We start from the raw sequence: 19,915 nt of genomic DNA on the forward strand, positions 1-19,915 counted from the left end.
CTATAATATACAAATACATACAGATTCAAAGCGGTCCACACTTTTGATCAATTAACACGATCATAAATTAAATAAACTAATCAATAATACAAAATTATGAATAATAATTCCAATTAAAATGTGGCATTAGTGGGCAATGCCAATGATATGACCACATTAGGGATAATTCTTTAAAGAATATTGAAATAAATGCGTTATTTTAAAACATGAATACAACTGGCAAACATTTTGAAAAGCGATTGGTATTACTTAAGAAATTGTGGTCGTAAACTCAAAAACTGTTTAAAGTTAATTTTATCAGGAACAAGTTGGTCGTTTTCAGGAGTTATGCTGGTCTACTGGTGCTGCTTAGTGGCGTCCAGCCGCTGCTAAGGAAGCCAGTAGGTCTTGAACATTGACGTGAGAGGGGACGGGAGACGCCAGCTCGGCATACCTGCTGGTGTAGTCAGTGCCACCTCCCCGTAACTCTTGGGACTGGTCGTCAGCCTGTGGAACAACTCTTTCTTTACACTTGCTACCTTAAAGAAGTAGTTGCAATAGGAATTGAAAGAGTAATGTGGAGTGTTACGAGAGTGGAATGAGTAGGTATAAGAGGAAGTTTGAAAGTAGCACCGGTAACAGAAAAGTTTCAATGAAATTTCAATATGTCCATTCACAATCATTCTCTGATATATTCAATTTATTCCCAACATTGAAGTGCAGAGAATGATTGTGAATGGACATATTGAAAGTAGACGATCAACGAAACGATGGATAGATACTGTGTGAAATATGATATGTCTGGAAATAATCTTACAAATGAGATGACGAATCAGAGAGAAGTATCTATGGTAAAGGAAGACATGCTGCGTCAGCCAAATAATGAGATATTGGGGTGATGTTCTGACTTCTGTTGAGGCTCTGTTGAGGCGTTTGTTCGATGATTTCTTCTTCATTGTTTTTCATTGGGGCCCAGTAAAATGATGCTGAAATTTCCCGAAGGAACCAAGCAAGGGAGACCTCAGAAGTTTTATTAACTTCTGTTTTACATATGCATCCCAGGATGCAGCAACATTTTTACCTCGACGACTTAATTTGCTCGACAAAGACTCCAAAACATATATACCTTACATACATACGTTACCAATATATTTTTGGATTACAAATCTTTACATTGATTAAAAACTGGATATATAAATCAACTTACCATAACTAGCATCACGCTGAGGATCAGACAAAGTAACGCTAGCCACTTCATGATGCTACCGAACAACCTGTTCAGCTATCACGGCTACCACTCCACTTATATACCTCACCACACAATTTCATTAACTCTTAATGTCCAAGGAAAACGAATCGATTCGCTACGAGATTTTGTTTATTGATTTTAATGCGTTATTTTTATTCGCTTTTCTACTTCGTGGTAGCCCGTAGGTAGTTGCTTTACTTACTTACCTACTGTTAAAATTACTTGCTTACACTTTTGTGGGCTAAAGTCACGGCACACATGAACAGGCACGTCGTAGGTATCTCATATCGAATATCGAAGAAACATTGTTCTAAGCGACATACATCGTCATTAGTGGTTACAAGCTTAGTGGGGCATCTTTGGGGTAGAAGGCGAACATAAAATACGATCCACATTTTCACAGTACTTAACACACGCTGTTTTATCACTTGACACCTAAGGGTCAGTGGATCGTCTTAGGGGGGAAAATGATTAATTACGACCGAGCAGCGGATTCAGGGATCCAATATCTCTTTGATTATTTTTTCTGCACTACACCATGCAGCAATAGGCATGATGACAGTAATCAAAAATCATTAAAATAATATATTTATTAAATTAAACTTGAAGCTTGGAATATAAAACGCGCATTGTTTTCTTTATTAATAATGTGATTAATATGTATTTTTATAAAATAAAATTACGAAATAAGGCAATCCGCCATGATATCTTGAACACCAATCAGAGCTCGTGACGTCATTTCTCAAAACAACTCGCGCGAAAGCGCGCGAACGTCACATTTCGTGATTGTGAACTTCCACTGCGATCTTTGTTTTTAATTAATTAATTGTTTATAACACGAGTTATGGAGCCCGGATTTATCAAGGCAAACAGCGCTAATTTGCCTAGAATTAATATCATAATGCTGGGAAAGTTTTTGGCATCATATAAAGATTTTTGTTCAGCTGAATTTAGAAATGTTAAAACTTCCATGTAAGTATACTAGTTTAATTAAAAAACAATGAGAGATGAAACCTAACCTCGAAATAGTTATTTACATTATAAACTATGCTAGAATCTAGAGAACTACGTTATAACTTACATCAAAGTGATCTTCACAAAAATAAAGTTGTACCCTGGGCAATATTGCTTTTGAATCTCGCCTTGCAAGTTTAAGCCACTTGTTTCGTATTTTTTTATTGTGAGGAACGTACACAAATAACTTATCAGGAGTTGTTTTGGATGTGTTCTTACTTGGTCCCCCAGTGACCCCACAACACCTATGCCCTTTCGAATTCATATTTAATAACACAAAAAACTTAATTATTGCACGAGCGTAGTTTACTTGCGTCTTGTAATTTCAGTCGTGACGTCACAAGTGACACCATGACACTGACAAGCGTTTTCGCGCCGGATTCAAAGTGGACAGAGAAAAATGCAATTATTTGATAAAAAATCTTCGCATTTTCTTAAAATTAATAATTTTTCATATAAAATAGACGTATATCTACATCATACAAAGGAATTTAAAAATTTGTCATCATGCCTATTCACCGGGATCCCTCGATCATGTTCCCGCTCAAAACAATGTCACACCAAGAACTGTCAAGAGTCATAGACAAGATGGCGCCTCGATCCCGCTCAGGCATATCCTCGGCTCTGATTGGTCATTAATTAACTCATTCGCAAGTTGACGTTATTATTTTACAAACGTTTATAATCATGGAAAGATTCAACAAATTCAAGTGTGCCATGACCTAATGGAGTTGATGGAGAAGCATTTTCACCTATACTTAGCTTTAGACTTTACTTTAGCTGAAGAGTTCGATTGAATTAAAATCTTCGAAAGGATAGGCTAGGCCCCGATTTGAAAAAAATATTCCAGTGTAGCAATGACGCTCTAAAATATATGTACTTGCGACGCCAAACGGAGCATATACGCGCGGCCAACTCCGCTTGTGTGAAAGTGCGCTAAGAATCAGCAGAACAGATCTGCCGATAGCGATATCGATGCATTACAATTTACAAACCAAATTATAGATATTTAGAAACACCGATAAATCCTTCGTAGATTCTATTGAATGGTGCGTAATATAATAAGCATATTTTCACGGATTTTACACGGTTTTAATTAAAAACTCACAGATAAGAACATGCGTCGTATACTAAGATATACCGTACGCGTTTTACAATGTAAACAGATACAATTGAGCTGTTTCAGATTATATATATTTTTAAGGTTTTCGGATTTGTGAGCAGTGGTATTTAGTTTAACAATACTTACCTATAATACTACTTATAATAGAAGTATGCCCATCCAATTGATTACTATATCTTTCGACTACAAAGTCAAATTAGGTATAAGTAAAATGAAATGTAGATATTAAAAATAAGTAGGTACTTGCCTATAGTGCGCTATGTTCTGTCTATGGTGAGTCGTAAAACTGAATGGGTTTAAAAAATAAAAACTTTGTTCAGTACATAAAATCATATAATATGATCTTTATAACGAGTTACAAACTAATAACAAATAACAATTTAAGTAAGTTTAAAGCTACTTACTAGTTTTACATTAATTATAAAATTTTAATACTAATTATACTAAAATGATTTACATTAAATATTAAACGTTGATCAATAAACATTTTGTAAGCACCATACCAATTGTTATCCACAACATTTTATGTCAATTTTATTCAATTTTTGACTCAAAAACTGTCAAAAATAATGGAAACATTCTAATAAATACTAAAACTAATTAAATTAAGTAAATGTTAAAGGTTAAAAAACTATTGTCGATTCATCTTGAGAATTATATAACAATATTATCATCGTAGGCGAAATATATGTATGTCAACCTGTTGCGGAGTCTCTAACTGTGCTGTTACTCTAAGAGGCATACAGAAATATATGTATGTCAACCTGTTGCGGAGTCTCTAACTGTGCTGTTACTCTAAGAGGCATACAGAAATATATGTATGTCAACCTGTTGCGGAGTCTCTAACTGTGCTGTTACTCTAAGAGGCATACAGAAATATATGTATGTCAACCTGTTGCGGAGTCTCTAACTGTGCTGTTACTCTAAGAGGCATACAGAAATATATGTATGTCAACCTGTTGCGGAGTCTCTAACTGTGCTGTTACTCTAAGAGGCATACAGAAATATATGTATGTCAACCTGTTGCGGAGTCTCTAACTGTGCTGTTACTCTAAGAGGCATACAGAAATATATGTATGTCAACCTGTTGCGGAGTCTCTAACTGTGCTGTTACTCTAAGAGACATACAGAAATATATGTATGTCAACCTGTTGCGGAGTCTCTAACTGTGCTGTTACTCTAAGAGGCATACAGAAATATATGTATGTCAACCTGTTGCGGAGTCTCTAACTGTGCTGTTACTCTAAGAGGCATACAGAAATATATGTATGTCAACCTGTTGCGGAGTCTCTAACTGTGCTGTTACTCTAAGAGGCATACAGAAATATATGTATGTCAACCTGTTGCGGAGTCTCTAACTGTGCTGTTACTCTAAGAGGCATACAGAAATATATGTATGTCAACCTGTTGCGGAGTCTCTAACTGTGCTGTTACTCTAAGAGGCATACAGAAATATATGTATGTCAACCTGTTGCGGAGTCTCTAACTGTGCTGTTACTCTAAGAGGCATACAGAAGAAATGCCTTTCCAAGCTCTGTCTCCATTTCTCATCTCCAGATTATTTAACAAAATATCCGTAAAACTGTAATCAGTAAACTATGGACGACGCCGCTGAACGCCCAGGGCTGAAATATAAACAGAATAAATATATTATTTATCTCGAAGCCAACTGCATGAAATGAAAAAGGCCTCAGAGGCCGATTTTGGCCACGCCGGCTGTTCTCATTTAAAAGAGTTCACCAGTTGCGCAGGACATGTGGACAAGCATTCGCGCAGACACAGTGCTTTCCATTTTCTTTCAATCTCATAGCCCGATGGGACACAATCCGACGCCACCGGAGAGAGGTCTGACTCAGTACTCTCTGATGCACGGGTGTATCAACCACCAACTTTCGGACTTCAGGCTGCTTTTTGAAAGTCCGTTAATCCCACAAAGCGTTTCGGCCAAACCTAGGAATCGAACCCGAAACGTGCAGACCACTCATGCTATGCGACTAGATGGATATAGCCGTTTAAACGAATGGCTAAGTAAGTAGTCCTTTGACTGACAAAAGCCATTCAATCACTCGTCTGATTTATCTAAGAACAAAAGGTCTTACTGGGTCTTGATGACATCACTCCTAAACGCTTTTGTGGACTCATAGAGCATCATCTTAACTTCTGGGTAGCATTCCAATAAGTCTGACCAATTGTCAAGGTGTAAATACACTAGGTCTACAACCTGTGGGAGATAGATAGATATATACTTTATAAGTTACCTACATTAATTTTACATTTGATCTAGTTAATGTAGGTGACATAATGGGCGGTCTTATCGGTAAGAGCGATCTCTTCCAGACAACCTTAGGATAGATTGAGACGAGAAACAAAAAAAAAATATGGTAGGCAGTCAGGCAAAGTGTACACTTGCTTCTGCAATTTACGCATAGATTATAATTTACGGACTTTTATTTCAACCATGTAATAATTTGCCTCAAAAACCATGCATCGATTAAATACTTACAGTTCGCGAGTAATAGGAGAAATAGAAACCCACGTTGACGAAGAGCCCAGAAACGCATCCAAAATATCCATTCGTGTACAACACAGATACCAATTTACTCTCACCACTGCAACAAGTATACGGACTTCATTATTATTCATAGTTCCCATCAGCCTTTTTTATTATTGAATTGGCATCATCATTATCAGACATTTTTGTCCAATTGCAGGGCGCAGGCCTTATCTCACACATGGATTAAGCATTAATAACCACGCTTGCACAAAGAGGGTTGGTGATTTCAGACTTTATGTAGGTACAGGTTTCCTCAAATTTTCTTTCAGCTTAAATCAGTCATTGGTGTCCAAGATACGAATACACTTGGAAAGTGTATACAAACTTAGAAAAGTTGCAAAGGCACTTTGCAAATGCCTTATCTCACACGGAGAAGGACTGAGCGTTAATACCCACGCTTGGTTTAGATGTGTATGGAGAGAAGCACCATTTAACTATAACGATTTTCACTTGTCAATTGACCAATCACCGATTTGACCAATGGGCGATAGTCTCACCTATGTATTTCCTTATGTACGCTCTATGAACTCCCCTATATATTTCCTTATGTACGCTCTATGAACTACCCTATATATTTCCTTATGTACGCTCTATGAATTCCCCTATATATTTTCTTATGTACACTCTACGACCTCCCCTTAGTATTTCCTTATGTACACCATATGAACTCCCATATGTATTTCCTTATGTACGCTCTGTAAACTCCCCTAAGTATTTCCTTATGTACACTATGAACTCCCTTATGTATTTCCTTAAGAACACTCTATGAACTCTATGTTCCCTATGTATAACTGCTCACTTTTTGTCAGTTTGATACTTCTCCACTTCACCTTCATGTATGAAATAAGTGACATTAAACGTGTCGCCTTCTCGCACAATGCACTTCCCTGAAACAAACGTAAAATAGTACTTTGTTCACCTATTATAAGTCGGCCGATAGTTTGTGGGGGCTCATGAATCAGTATGGAGATGGATGGCATCAGCAGTGTGTGGGTACTAAGCAAATGATTCTTACCGGGAAATACTGTCATTCGATTAAGTCTGGCCGCTAACTGGCGCTTGAAGAAATAAGGCAGTTGCCTGAACGTCGCCGGGGCTTCTAAATGATGTATGTACAACTCACTAAACAAATCATGCCTCAGACACGTTGGAGCTTTGTACGCTAAATCCGGTAGTCTCTCACCTAAAAAGAATTATTTTAATATCTTATGGTGCATTTCCATCAAACGACCGCGTGCTGTTTAACAAAAATCTCTCTCATTTAGAAGAAAACGGGTCCAAATTTCTTCTTCATCCTTTCTCATCATTTCACACATCATCATCATCATTGGTATAGTAGGTACATCACCATTGGTGTAGTCCAAATGCTCGTGCACAATAATATGTCCTGCGCAGCTGACTGATCTCCTGATATGAGAACAGCCGCCGTGGCCGAAATCGGCCGTGGACGCCATTATTATAGTACATAGTCATAAAAAGTATCAAAAACGAAACCTTTTTGCCTATCCCAAAGTTGATGCGTATACGCCAAAATACTATCCGATAAAGATTTGCACAGTCCACAATTACTCAAATATATAAGCATTTTCTTGACAGCTGCATCGTATAGGTATAGATCACGATATTTGGTGCGGGCAACGTTAAGCGCCATAGCCATTACATACATATCCACTAGTTGTAGCACAAAGGTCATGAACACCTTGTAATATACCTCATTTATAGTCAGTGGCATTACCTAAAACAAAACGTTAAAGGCTCGGTTAGAACACGTGTGTAAAAAGCTTATTATTTTCACAAGATTCAAATACGTTCATGTCGGTCCTGTGTCGGATTGCCGGTCCATTAGGCTATGTGAGTGAAGGTATGCGGACACCAGTGCCTTCGCAAATGTTTGTACTCTTGATATGTCCTGCCAAACTAGCTGATCTCCTTACATGCGAGCAGCCGCTACGGCCGACTATAACTGAGTATAACTTGGTTAGGACGCCATTTTAACAAGATGTTTTTCGTTTTTGTCCGCGCAAAACTCAAGCAAGTCAAATTACGACACCTTATATTTTCGTACTTATTCTGTTGTCTACTCCACATCAACACAACAGCTAACTCCAAGTATAAGAACAAGTAATTAGAACTTACCGTGTCTAAATTAGTTAGCGTTTGCGTCATCAAGATATAAGTGAATGCTAAAACGTAATCGTGGGCCCAATGCCTTGGAACCACAAATGTTGGCAAAAACACTTCCGGGTCATCTTTATCGGGAACATCTCTACTAACCCGAGCACAACCTGCATACATACGAAAATACACACTAAAACATTATAAATAAGGCAGAATTTACTGTACCTACTTATTCAGGCCATATTCAGGAAGAAGGTTCGTACCTACTTAGCCGACATTGATCTACCAGCGCTTATTGGCGCTGGTCCATTCTATGACAGTTGCTTTTGCTTCATTTTGCTGTTGTTATCTGCTTGCTTTATAGATATGTTGCCAGATGAACCAGCGGCGATAGCGGTGGTAGATCGGCGCAAGCCACCAGCTTTCTATCTCAGATATTATTTTCGAAGAAGCGGCTACTTCTTGCTTTAGGAGGCGGAATCAACACTTTTTGAATGCCAACGACAGCTCCAAAAATGCCCGTTCTTCACCACTTCCTATGTTTTTAACCAGGAAGAAGATATGATGGTACAAACTCCTCAGAAACACAATTCTGTCTGTATGGTTGAAGTTGAAGCACAAGTACTGGCTTCATAAATAATGATTTGCATTAGAGTGACTCTTTGTTCTGATGAAAATCAAATATTACCTTCGCCTCGATCATCAGGGTGCATCCACATGCTTAAGTCAATTATGTTTGAAAAATTGCGCACGTCTAAAAGGCGGACGGGGAATTTGCCCTCTGGAAAATAATTAGTTTGTTGAAAAAAATTTGCAGACTATCAGTCAGTATCACTAAAGGAGGATGCCAAGCCGCCATAGTTATTTAGGCCCTGAGTGCCCACAAGTAACATCGATTGTTTCTATTAGTATGCACCACAAATAATATATTGATAAAAGAAAAAATATTGAAAATAGTTCGAGTTTTCAAATTACAAGGTTTTTTAATGTACCCTCTATACAAGTATTAAAAAGTTATTGAAAACTTTCTCATTATCAGGAAGAGCGGAATCCATATTCAGGCCGTGGTCGTCAGGTATAGGAGAATCGCCAGAGACAGTATTCATGGTCAAAAACGTCGATTTTTATAGCAAAATACACGCAGCGAATCACTAGATGCAAATGCAAACAAAGTAATGCAATGACATTTCTATTATTGTCAATTGTCAACTGACAGAAATCTTTATTTTTTTCCGGATTTGAAATTGGCAAGCTAGCAAATGTCTGTTTATTTCGTTGTATCGTTTCAATATTTATTTTTTATAAAAAAACTAGCTTTTGCCCGCGACTTTGTTCGCGTGGAATAGTGACTTTCGGCAGATTTTAGGTTTGACCAATAGATGGCGCTGTACGTCCGGAATAAAATTTATTTTTCAATTTTTTTGGTAAAAACTATCCTATGTCCTTTCTCAAGTTCCAAACTATGTCTGTACCAAAATTCAAACAAATCAGTTCTGTAGTTTAGGCGTGAAGAAAGGACAGACAGACAGACAGACAGACAGTTACTTTCGTATTTATAATATTAGTTAGGATGTTACTGACATGTATCGCGTCGTGAATAGAAGAGTTAAATATGTAAAATTTAAATGTTTTTTTTTTACTAAATTAAATTTCTTGGGCATTGCAAGGCCTAAAATCGGCATTCCCCTTTCCCTACAAGCGTAGAATAATTAAACTATGTAAACCTCACAAGACTAGAGCGTAAAAGAGTTTGGTTTGTTTTTGCATAGGTACAAACTACGTAGTAGGTTAGTTGGCTTGGTGCGTGGATGGACCACCACGTCATGCTGAGTTAATCCGTATTTCGGGAGACACAAAGGAACGACGTGAGCGACGTGCGTTGAAACCACGTGGTGAGGTCTTATAGCTGTTCCCAATATTACTTTTAAAAAAAGCAATTATTAAAATGATGAAACTCACCACGTCTGCACGCGATGTACACCCATCCACAGGTAAAACTGTGCATTATCAGCAATATAATAGAAATTTTCAAAATGACAGGGGTTAGTTGTCTCTAAAATTATACAAATTATTATTTAAATTCAACTTAACGTAGGTAATTATAGGTAAGTGTTTGCGTAGGCCCTACCTAAGCAATTCCTAAGACTAAGCAATTCTTATCAAAGCCGACGATTTTGAACTCAAACTCAAAAACGTTTAATCAAATAAGGCTGATAAATCAGCGCTTATCGAACGCCAAAATAAAAATCTGCCCCAAAAACGCCCGCTAAATCCATGCGCAACTTTTTCAAAGGCCGCAATATAAAAAAAAATTGTTGCCATTATTGTATGCATGTGAGTGTGCACGAAATTTTACGAAACTTCTGATGATCTATGATCTTGAGGTATCCAGCATAGCTTAGTCCACGAACATCTCCAATAATTTTCCGATTCTGATGAGACTTTAGACTAGTCTTGCTTTGCTAGTTCTTTGAATTGTCAAGATTTGTCTTATCAAGATTCATAAGCACCTATCTCATAAACCGTGACATTATTTCAAATGAAATGTATATTTGTGTACCAGCTATTAAATATAAAAGGCCATCAAATTAAACAGTCCAATTAAAAAAACCCCCACTAGATGGACGATCTGGCCTTGGTCTTCTGGAAGCAGTGTATGCGGGTTGCTGAAGATCGAGCAAGATGGCGAAGCCAAGACGTCCAGCAGTGGACGTCTTTCAGCTGAAACGACGATACAAAACTCCAAAAATCAAGGGCCATACCTTAAAACTCTTACAGAAATGACGATGAAAGTCCCAGAAGGACTTCAATCTTAGTATTCTACCGTATTGAAATCTCCAATCATTGTGAATGATCGTACACAATGGTATGAGGAAAGTCAACAAATCTACGTACAACCCCCAGCGCTTGAATATTTTAAGGCCAACGCGTTGATGCGCGCACTTGTTTTTTAGGACAACAAGCTCAATCTGAAAATTGAAGTAAATAGTATTATATACCAGCAGATATCATTACATGTACTGTTCCATGTTAATGTAGTAGAGAAGAAAAATAATCAGTTAGTCTGTGATATTTAAGACTCCAGAACATTGAAATGCTACTAAAAAGGCAAAATCACTAAAAAACAAAAACTGAAATCTTACCTCGTAAAATTCACTAAGGAAGTTTATTAAATGTACCGCGTCGAATATAAATAGCAGCACATACATCCGCACCCAGAGATTGTGTCCAGTAGGCAGGACAAACAAAGTGTGCACTATCATGGCCGTGACTAGAGGGCCCACGAACCATGTCAGGTGCAAAAAATACACGTACCAGTTGGCACCTCGAGCTTCTGTTGGGTAACGGCTCCACTGAGAAAAAGAATATTCTCTGTATAAAAATCATTTATTCAAACTTGGCTGAAAAACAGCACTTAATGAACGTTAAAATTTGTAAAAGACAGCCCCGATGGGCGTGTCGGGCAGTCTTTAAAAGTTGTTTCTTTGTTGTCTTTACTAGTTGGGGAAAGGCTAGCCGATGATGCTGATGATTTAGGTAGAAATCTTATAATATATTTCCACGGTACCCTAACTTGCTCGTATGGAACAGTGTTCTTACCGGAAGCCTGATGGTTTTGCGTCCTCGAAGCAAATATTGTACCGTGTCGTAGGGGTTCTCAACGAAGATGTTCTTCGTAGCCATGAAGTCGCTCTTTTGTTGTGGATTACGCGTTATCGTTCGTCTCACCTAGAGCCAAAAAGTTTAGCTCCTAACCACGTGAAGACAAAACCATATCGAACTAAGTCATATGCGAATAAGTATGTTGTAAGCACATTATAGCGGCACCGCAACAGCACGGCTGCAGCACGGCGTCGCCTCGAATTAAGACTACGTCTAGCTGCCAGCGCGCTAACTACGCGTTGTCCGCAAGGTGCCAGCTCGCCGACCGCGCGCCGTCCGCGCGCCGGCCGCGAGGTGTAAGCTTGCTGTCACCGCAAACTCAATATTATTTTAAGACAGTTATGATTGAACATGACGTAATGACGTTTTTTCGCTGCCGGCTCGGAGTCGGCGCGTAATTAGCACGCCGCATAGTGGTCTGGATTTTCAAAAAGGTGGACATAGGATCGAAAATGCATATTTAACTCAACTAAAAATTGTTTCATATAGAAAATTTAACACTGATTAATACTTATTACTACAACTTTTCAAAAAAACAGCTCCTTCACCTAAAAAAAAAATTTCGAAAATAAAAATGTATGAGAGAAAATCTATTTTATTTTTTTTCTCCCTTCAGTATCAAAGTATAGCAACCAAATCTTATATTCTGGTAAGTACCTATTGTTTTTAATACGACAAAATATAAATTGCTTGCGTATCCCTGCGGCCTTGGCGCCTACGATGCTTCAAAGTTTACAATTTTAAAGTTCAATTATCTTAACATCATTAACGAGTTTTTCTGAGTTTTTCTATTGAAATTAATACAGAATAATATTTTTTAATAAAAAACGTCCCCCGCGCGCACCAACCGTGATTAAGGCTCGCCCCTACTACTTGGGACTTAAATATACTACTGGTGAAATGACAGTATACTTTTGTGTAGTATACAACTTTGCCGAACCCTTCGGGGAATACCTATAAAGCATGACTGCCCTAATTGACCTCCTCAACCCAGTTACCCGGGCAACACAATACCCCTTGGTAAGACTGGTATCAGACTTACTGGCTTCTGACTACCCGTAACGAAGTTCACAAAGGAGTGAAGATGTAGACTTCAGTGATTCATCGGTTTTCATGCCAAGTATACTACACAAAAGTATACTGTCATTTCACCAGTAGTATATTTAAGTCCCAAGTAGTAGGGGCGAGCCTAAAACACGGTTGGTGCGCGCGGGGGACGTTTTTTATTAAAAAATATTATTCTGTATTAATTTCAATAGAAAAACTCAGAAAAACTCGTTAATAATGTTAAGATAATTGAACTTTAAAATTGTTAACTTTGAAGCATCGTAGACGCCAAGGCCGCAGGGATACGCAAGCAATTTATATTTTGTCGTATTAAGAACAATAGGTACTTACCAGAATATAAGATTTGGTTGCTATACTTTGATACTGAAGGGAGAAAAAAAATAAAATAGATTTTCTCCCATACATTTTTCTTTTCGATATTTTTTTTTAGGTGAAGGAGCAGTTTTTTTGAAAAGTTGTAGTAATAAGTATTAATTAGTGTTAAATTTCCTATACGAAATAATTTTTAGTTGAGTTAAATATGCATTTTCGATCCTATGTCCACCTTTTTGAAAATCCGGACCACTGTGCGCCGTCGGCGCGCTGTTCGCATGAGGTCCGCTCGCTTGCAGCACGCGGGCGGCGAGTCGAGTTGTGTGGTAGCGGCAAGCGAGCTGACTGCTCGCCGTTGGCTTTTTCATATTGACATTACGAAATATATTTATAATATACATGATTTAATGCTCTAAATTGAATGACAACTTAAATGCTGGTGTGGAGCCGTGCTGTTGCGGTGCTGCTATACTGTGCCATGACTTATAAGCTGCTTTTGATCTGTTACGGTGAGTTGCACCGTTTGATTATAACGGTAACCCAAACATTTCCAAATCTATGATCTGACCAATGGACGGCAAGTAGAGGGCTTTTTTTTTTTTGTCAGGGGGGAAAATCCTCATGGACTGTACTCCACCTGGGGTAGGTGGAGGGGTGTGCCGGACTCTTACCGGCTAAAAACCCTACCTGGTGTTGCCTCCATTTACCTGTTGTCGAGGGCACGGGTATAACTGTATACCTGTAGGTAGTGACCAGTTAAAGGGTGCAACTGACACACTTAAACAGTATTACAAATTTCACAAGATCATAGAGTTTTAAGGGAGATTACTTTGTATCTTGAGGGGACTAGTTAAAGATTATGACTAGTTAATGTTATTTTGGTAGTAGGAAATAAAAAAACACCAAGTTATGTACCGGCTCTGTAATAGTACTCTGAAACGCTTTGAGGTCGATATATAGCACGTCAACAAAATCTTCAGCTGTAGCTGTAACGCGAACAGGTCGTACTTTAGTGCCCAGGAGCTGCCCAAATATGTCTCCCTAGAAGTAACACAAATAATTAATAATGTGCCAGTGCATTCATCACTGAAATCTTAAAATTGCTAGCTGTAACTTAATTAAAATTCGTCTCGTCTTCAACACGATCATTACACTTAGCACAAAATAATTTTAGGTGGACTCACTTTACTGAGAGTAATAAGCTTCTGACCATTTTTACTAAGCGCGACCCTTCCTCGATGGACAACACATAAGTAATTGATCATATTTTGTTCTCTAAATATGTCGTGGCCTGGCAGAAAGAAATGTATGATGCTGTTGCTCGCCAGCTGTCTTTGCATCTGTTCGCCTCCTTTAAGTATCGAGTCCAAAATGCTAAATGTTCTATAAGAAGAACATAATAATTTTAGCAATTACAACCACTTTACCGAATGGTTATAGCAATTCGCATTTATTTTTGACTTACTTTCTGTAGAAATAAGAATTGAGATCCTGTCTAAAAACAGTATTGATACTCTCGTTATTGAGCTGGGCCAATTCTACACCCATAGTTCTGTGGAGTACAAATTATTTAGTAGGCAATCCATTGTTTTGAAACTAAGAGTAAACTAAAGACACTTATTTGTAACATAATTGAAAAGGATCCACATATGTATGTACATTCATCACAATTTATATGAAATTATGAACCAACCTTTTCCAGGAGTATTTAAAATGAAGGACAGATCTCTCAATAATGGCCTTGTCAACTCTTTCGGATTTAAGAAAATGTTCGAGTTGATTGACAGAATGCTGGAACTCATAGTCTCCTCCGACATCCAACACCAAAAGCGTTAGAGAATAAGCTGAAATGAACCTACAAGACAAAATTATTTTAAGCTGTATGATCTTGTAAAAGCTACGAATATTTGATCCAAAATTCAGGTGGAATACTTATAAGGCCTAACTCATACTTTCAACTTTCAAGTTTTAGTTGAACAACTATGAAAAAAATACATAGTTTACGGTTAGTCATTTATTATTACTAGTCATTTTGTTCTCCTTGGCCCTAGGCTAGCCCTAGCTGAGCGTTTTTGACTTGAACGACAATATAAAACGAACTGTACATACCAATAAAGAAAGCCTATAAACATGAGACAAATTCCAACACCGACGTTCTCTCGGTCGATTATAAATCTACCAAAATGTAAACCCAACATGCCGTTTTCAGCAAGACTTAGGCTTTCAGCAAAGATCTGAAATGGTGAGGATGTTACGTCTACAAACTAACGAAATAAGGTCGAACTGCTGATTGCATTAACCTATCCCTCCGATTGGAGCTTGAATTTGGACATCAGCTTCATATAAATTATTATGTCAAAGGAGACTCAATGACTGTTTGAAGGTAAAAGAAAACATCTCGAGGAAACCTGTACTATAAAGTCTGAAATCACTAACCCGCTTTGTTCTCAGCGTTCTCAGTTTTGGTCTGTGTGAGAGGAGGCCTGTGCTCAACAGTGGGACAGTATAAAGGCTGATGATGATAGTAATCAATAAATTACCAAATGCAAGTCGTCCCAGCTCAAATCAATTGGCAACTCTATAACGTCAGGCATCCAACAAGTGTTTCGGAGCGTAACATCCAATAGTCGCATACTTTTTGATTCAAAGTCGAACTTCACACAGCTCACCATGAAATAGTGACTGGCTCCAAGTACAACTAAGCTGTTAACCAGTTGCCATTTAATGATCTGAAATAAAAGGTTCAATATCATCTGCCTAGCATTTTCCCAACTACATATGTACATTGGGGTCGGCTTTCAATCTAACTGGACGTAGCGGAGTACCGTTTTTTACATTGAGCGACTGCCTATCTAATCTCCTCACCACCACCGTCAGCTATCCACAGAACGACCGCGGCGAGCTTTGCTTAACCTTAATAACGATCGATCGACCTTCTCTGCTTTGACTTAACTCCAAGTTCTTCGACGAGTAAAGCGGAATGGAGAAGTCTTTAAATAACCAATGGAATTTCTCCGCTCATTACCTCTCGCAACAAATACCAATGAGCAGGCGGAGTTAAGATATGAATAATGTTTAATTCTATTGGTTGATTAAAATACCTTTGTTAAGCAGCTAGTATAATAAATAAAACGAAACTTACATTGATAAAAGTTCCGTTCACGGTTGGAATATCACTAATGTATTGAAAATAAGCAAATATAATATAAATATGCGCAAACTTGCACAACGTGTTCATTAGAAAGCTGGTATCATCGTCGATTTCTGATTCGAGAATAGATTTGATGACGTCGAACCATGGCACGGCACCGATTACGTCCAAAACAAATGCTTTTGATGCGTAATTGAGGAAGCATTTCTGCCTGTCAGTTATTAAAATACCGCGGTTGTCGTAATAAGGCATCTGAAAAGGCATCAACAAACGATTATCTCAAGCAGTGTGAACTATCTGCTTCTGAGCCAAGTTCAGTTTTCTTAACTTGGGCCGTATGCCCGTCATAACACTGTCACTTACATATATTACTAGTAGATACTCACACAAAGTTTCATTATAATATCAATCCAGGAAATGCAGTCACAGAATCCACTGATCATCGTAAACACCCATCGATTGACAGCTCCAACGCCACCTTAAACCGAAGCCATAACTTACGTCACTAAAAGATTCTATTATCCACGTCCTGACCAAAATGTCCAATATGAAGTATAATTGTCTAATTAAGAATATAATATCGGTCAATCCTGGCTGGTTTCAGCCGCAGCGACTTGGATTTGTGCTTATTACTGAGAGCTGCGCTGGTGTGCTCTCCAGTGACTGATAAAGCCAAGTTTTGCAACGAATGTATGATCACATTCACTGCAAATCAGCCCGCCTCTTATATAAGTGTATGGCATGGCCGCAGGTGGTCGGGCCTTCAGCTCGTCTCGTCTCTTCTGTGCGCCGTGTCTTGAACTAGCACCTTGTCCCTGACAGTCTGCCTCCATTGTGCCCTATCCGCTGCCATTGCCTGCCAGCGTGACGGATGTAAGTCACATCTCTTCATGTGGCGTTTAAGCACGTCTTTGTACCGCAGGCGCCACCCTGCTTACGTTTGCCATATTGCAGTTTTTGAGTTGAGGATGCGGTTTGCTACCCTTTTTCAGAAGACTGTGAGACATGCCCGGCCCATCGCAGCTGTCAACGCGTCAGATAAGCCTCAATACCGCTAACACTAGCTCGTCTGAGTACTTCCGTACTACAAACACGGTCCGACCACTGGATGTTCAAAATGTCGCGTAGGCATTCCAGGTGGAATCTATCAATTGTTCGAATATGTTTACGGTACAGGCACGGCATCTCCGAGGCAAGAAGATTTGATTCTGATTTGAGATTGCCATGTACATTTTTGTAGAGCTTTATGTCATACGGGCGGAGCTCATGCACCTTGGCTCACAGTCTACTGCTGCAGTAGCTGCTCGACTTTTATCTTATTTATCAAGGAGACACCTGGATGTCAGGCCCGCCCGAGTCACATCGAAATGGCAGCGGGCGGCAGCAACGAGGCGAGCACTTTCAGAGTTAAATAATTTTAAACTTCAACTACCTACATACTTACGTACGTTTCACCATAAATAGGAATTGTAAGGAAAGACACGATATTTATTAAACTATACTACTGTGGTTTTCGATTAAAATCATTATTTTAATGGAATCCTGCAATTTCTTTTAAGAGAGCTTTAAACCAGTTTGCAAGTTTTTTTCTCTCGGTACGGTGAAGTTCGGAAGCCAAATAGTCTTAATAACATTATTTTCGTACCCAACACAGCGGCGGAAGCAATGGATACGTAAACAATAATGCATCTAAACGTCAACCAGGATTGCATAAACCTGAAAAGAGGAATTTCAATCGATTATAGTTCGGCCATTCAGAGAATGCGTTCCTGACACGTCGCGATTGAACTGACGACGTAATAACATTCATTGATTATTGATATAATAATGTTGTTTTAATGCTCCTCAATTGTTAAAACGGTAAACAACCAGCAAAAATATTTTTATCGTAACTGCAACGCCATTGCAAAGTTACGTCGTCAGTTCAATCGCGACGTGTCAGGAACGCATTCTCTGAATGGCCGAACTATAGGACCAAATATCCAAAGTGGTCAGTTCCTACTGCTAAATTAATCTGAGACTCGTCCATCCAATTTTGTTATTTATGTGGAATTTCTTATGGAACTGCTATGCTTCGGTAAAATTATTTTGCACCAAGTTTAACTCACCTAGATTCCGGATCTCCCCAGAGTTCCCCTTCAAAGGGTAACGAACGCTGTTCTTGTATATCCGGCATTACTTTTGAAGTCGCCACCATAGACATCCTTGTGCTATAAATCCTGTCCCTAAGTTTATGTTGATACTAAAAAAGAATATGCCAATTAATATTTTGTATAAAAGGGTGAATTTCAACAGGTCCAATAAAATCTTCATTTCCGTGGATTTTTTATTCTTCAACTTTAGAACAAGAAAAAATTGTGTTTTCTCAAGTTTTTGATAAGATATGTATTCTTACTTAATATCTAGTAGATAGCTTAAAAAACTAACGAGATATACAAGATTAAAATTTTTATGCCACGGCGATGAAACTTGCATGCACGGCAATGAAACTTGCGTCCATGGCAATGAAAGAACTTTTCACGTGGTTTTTTTCCAGACAATCTTTTTCTTTCCTTTCTTTCCTCTTCCGATAGTTTCGGTTTAGGCATCTTGGCTTTCTAGAAAGAATCAATCCATTATTATGTTTATAATTAGACTGTATATGTGAGTGAGTGAGTGTGTGTCCGTGTGCATGTGTGAGATGGTGTGTGTGCGTGTTTGAATGTCTACCGTGTGATAGAGTGTCAAATGACAGAGAGAGTGGAGTGGTGTGTGTCTAAGTTTATCATTTTGTGAGGTGAACGTGGAAATATCTTTTTGTAGTTGACTGTATAGTACAAATTGTTTTTTTCTTAATCATGCCGTGGCGATGAAAACATAAGTCACGGTAATGAAACATGTGGCCACGGCAATGAAACGAAATTGTTTTACAAGGCATGGCAATGAAAATTTTTTCATTGCCGTGTATTTTTTTTTTTTTCATTTCCATAGCAAATTTTGACCACGGAAACCACGGGAATGAGAGCGCGGCGATGAATATCAAGGCAAAAACATCAAAAAACAAAAAATCTGTAAATAATTCACAGTAATTAACAGGTCACAAATAAACATAAGATAAATGGCATTGTACCGAATGATCAATTAAGAGGACAAACTTATTCAAACAGAAGTTAGACCTATCCACGGCGATGAAATAAAAAATGTCCAGTAATAAAAAAATTGAATACTTACATTTATGGCGCGAAAACGCAGGCACGTGCACACGTCATTCCACGTCGAACACTTGACATCCACTAATATGCAACATTTAGCGCACAGCGGGAGGGACGCAAACCGTTAGAAAAAGCAATATTCTCAAATATATTTAGGACATGGCGATGAATGGTAGTTCTGGGACAAACTATTTTTTATTTACCATTTGTTGTATTGTTTAAATATTTGAACATATGTATTCCGTAACAAGAACTATTCACGAATCAAATAAAAGTAGGTTTTAATATAAATAACTAAAGTCACCGCCAGATAAGAAAAAAATAAAGGTCATTGCTCCGACCTGTACCAAAAACTGCATAAAAATTACGCTAGACATCGCCCGTCATACAAAACTGTCGGTAATTTTGTTTCGATCGAGTTTCATAGTACCGGTTTACCAAAAACGTCTTTTCAAAAGGGGATAAGTAAGAAATACGTAAATTAGAGACATTA

At 38.2% G+C, this 19,915-nt stretch overlaps 1 protein-coding gene across 1 annotated transcript in view; it reads right to left on the minus strand.

Annotated features, from left to right (window-relative positions):
- Nucleotides 1-5,460: 5,460 nt before the first annotated feature.
- Nucleotides 5,461-19,915, minus strand: part of LOC124642881 — a 30,362-nt gene continuing 15,907 nt past the window's right edge. The window contains exons 8-28 of the mRNA XM_047181631.1: nt 18,340-18,473; nt 17,877-17,947; nt 16,618-16,709; nt 16,223-16,483; nt 15,621-15,809; nt 15,190-15,314; nt 14,774-14,935; nt 14,546-14,632; nt 14,265-14,463; nt 13,996-14,121; nt 11,638-11,766; nt 11,181-11,390; nt 10,800-11,006; nt 10,000-10,090; nt 8,726-8,818; nt 8,056-8,204; nt 7,414-7,654; nt 6,935-7,102; nt 6,719-6,806; nt 5,869-5,974; nt 5,461-5,586 (exon numbers count right to left, since the gene is read on the minus strand). Of these exons, the coding sequence (XP_047037587.1) occupies nt 5,461-5,586; nt 5,869-5,974; nt 6,719-6,806; nt 6,935-7,102; nt 7,414-7,654; nt 8,056-8,204; nt 8,726-8,818; nt 10,000-10,090; nt 10,800-11,006; nt 11,181-11,390; nt 11,638-11,766; nt 13,996-14,121; nt 14,265-14,463; nt 14,546-14,632; nt 14,774-14,935; nt 15,190-15,314; nt 15,621-15,809; nt 16,223-16,483; nt 16,618-16,709; nt 17,877-17,947; nt 18,340-18,473 (3,054 nt within the window). The remainder of the gene's footprint in view (nt 5,587-5,868; nt 5,975-6,718; nt 6,807-6,934; nt 7,103-7,413; nt 7,655-8,055; nt 8,205-8,725; nt 8,819-9,999; nt 10,091-10,799; nt 11,007-11,180; nt 11,391-11,637; nt 11,767-13,995; nt 14,122-14,264; nt 14,464-14,545; nt 14,633-14,773; nt 14,936-15,189; nt 15,315-15,620; nt 15,810-16,222; nt 16,484-16,617; nt 16,710-17,876; nt 17,948-18,339; nt 18,474-19,915) is intronic.

Source organism: Helicoverpa zea, chromosome 26, assembly GCF_022581195.2.
Source record: "Helicoverpa zea isolate HzStark_Cry1AcR chromosome 26, ilHelZeax1.1, whole genome shotgun sequence".
NCBI classification, from domain to species: Eukaryota; Metazoa; Arthropoda; class Insecta; order Lepidoptera; family Noctuidae; genus Helicoverpa; species Helicoverpa zea.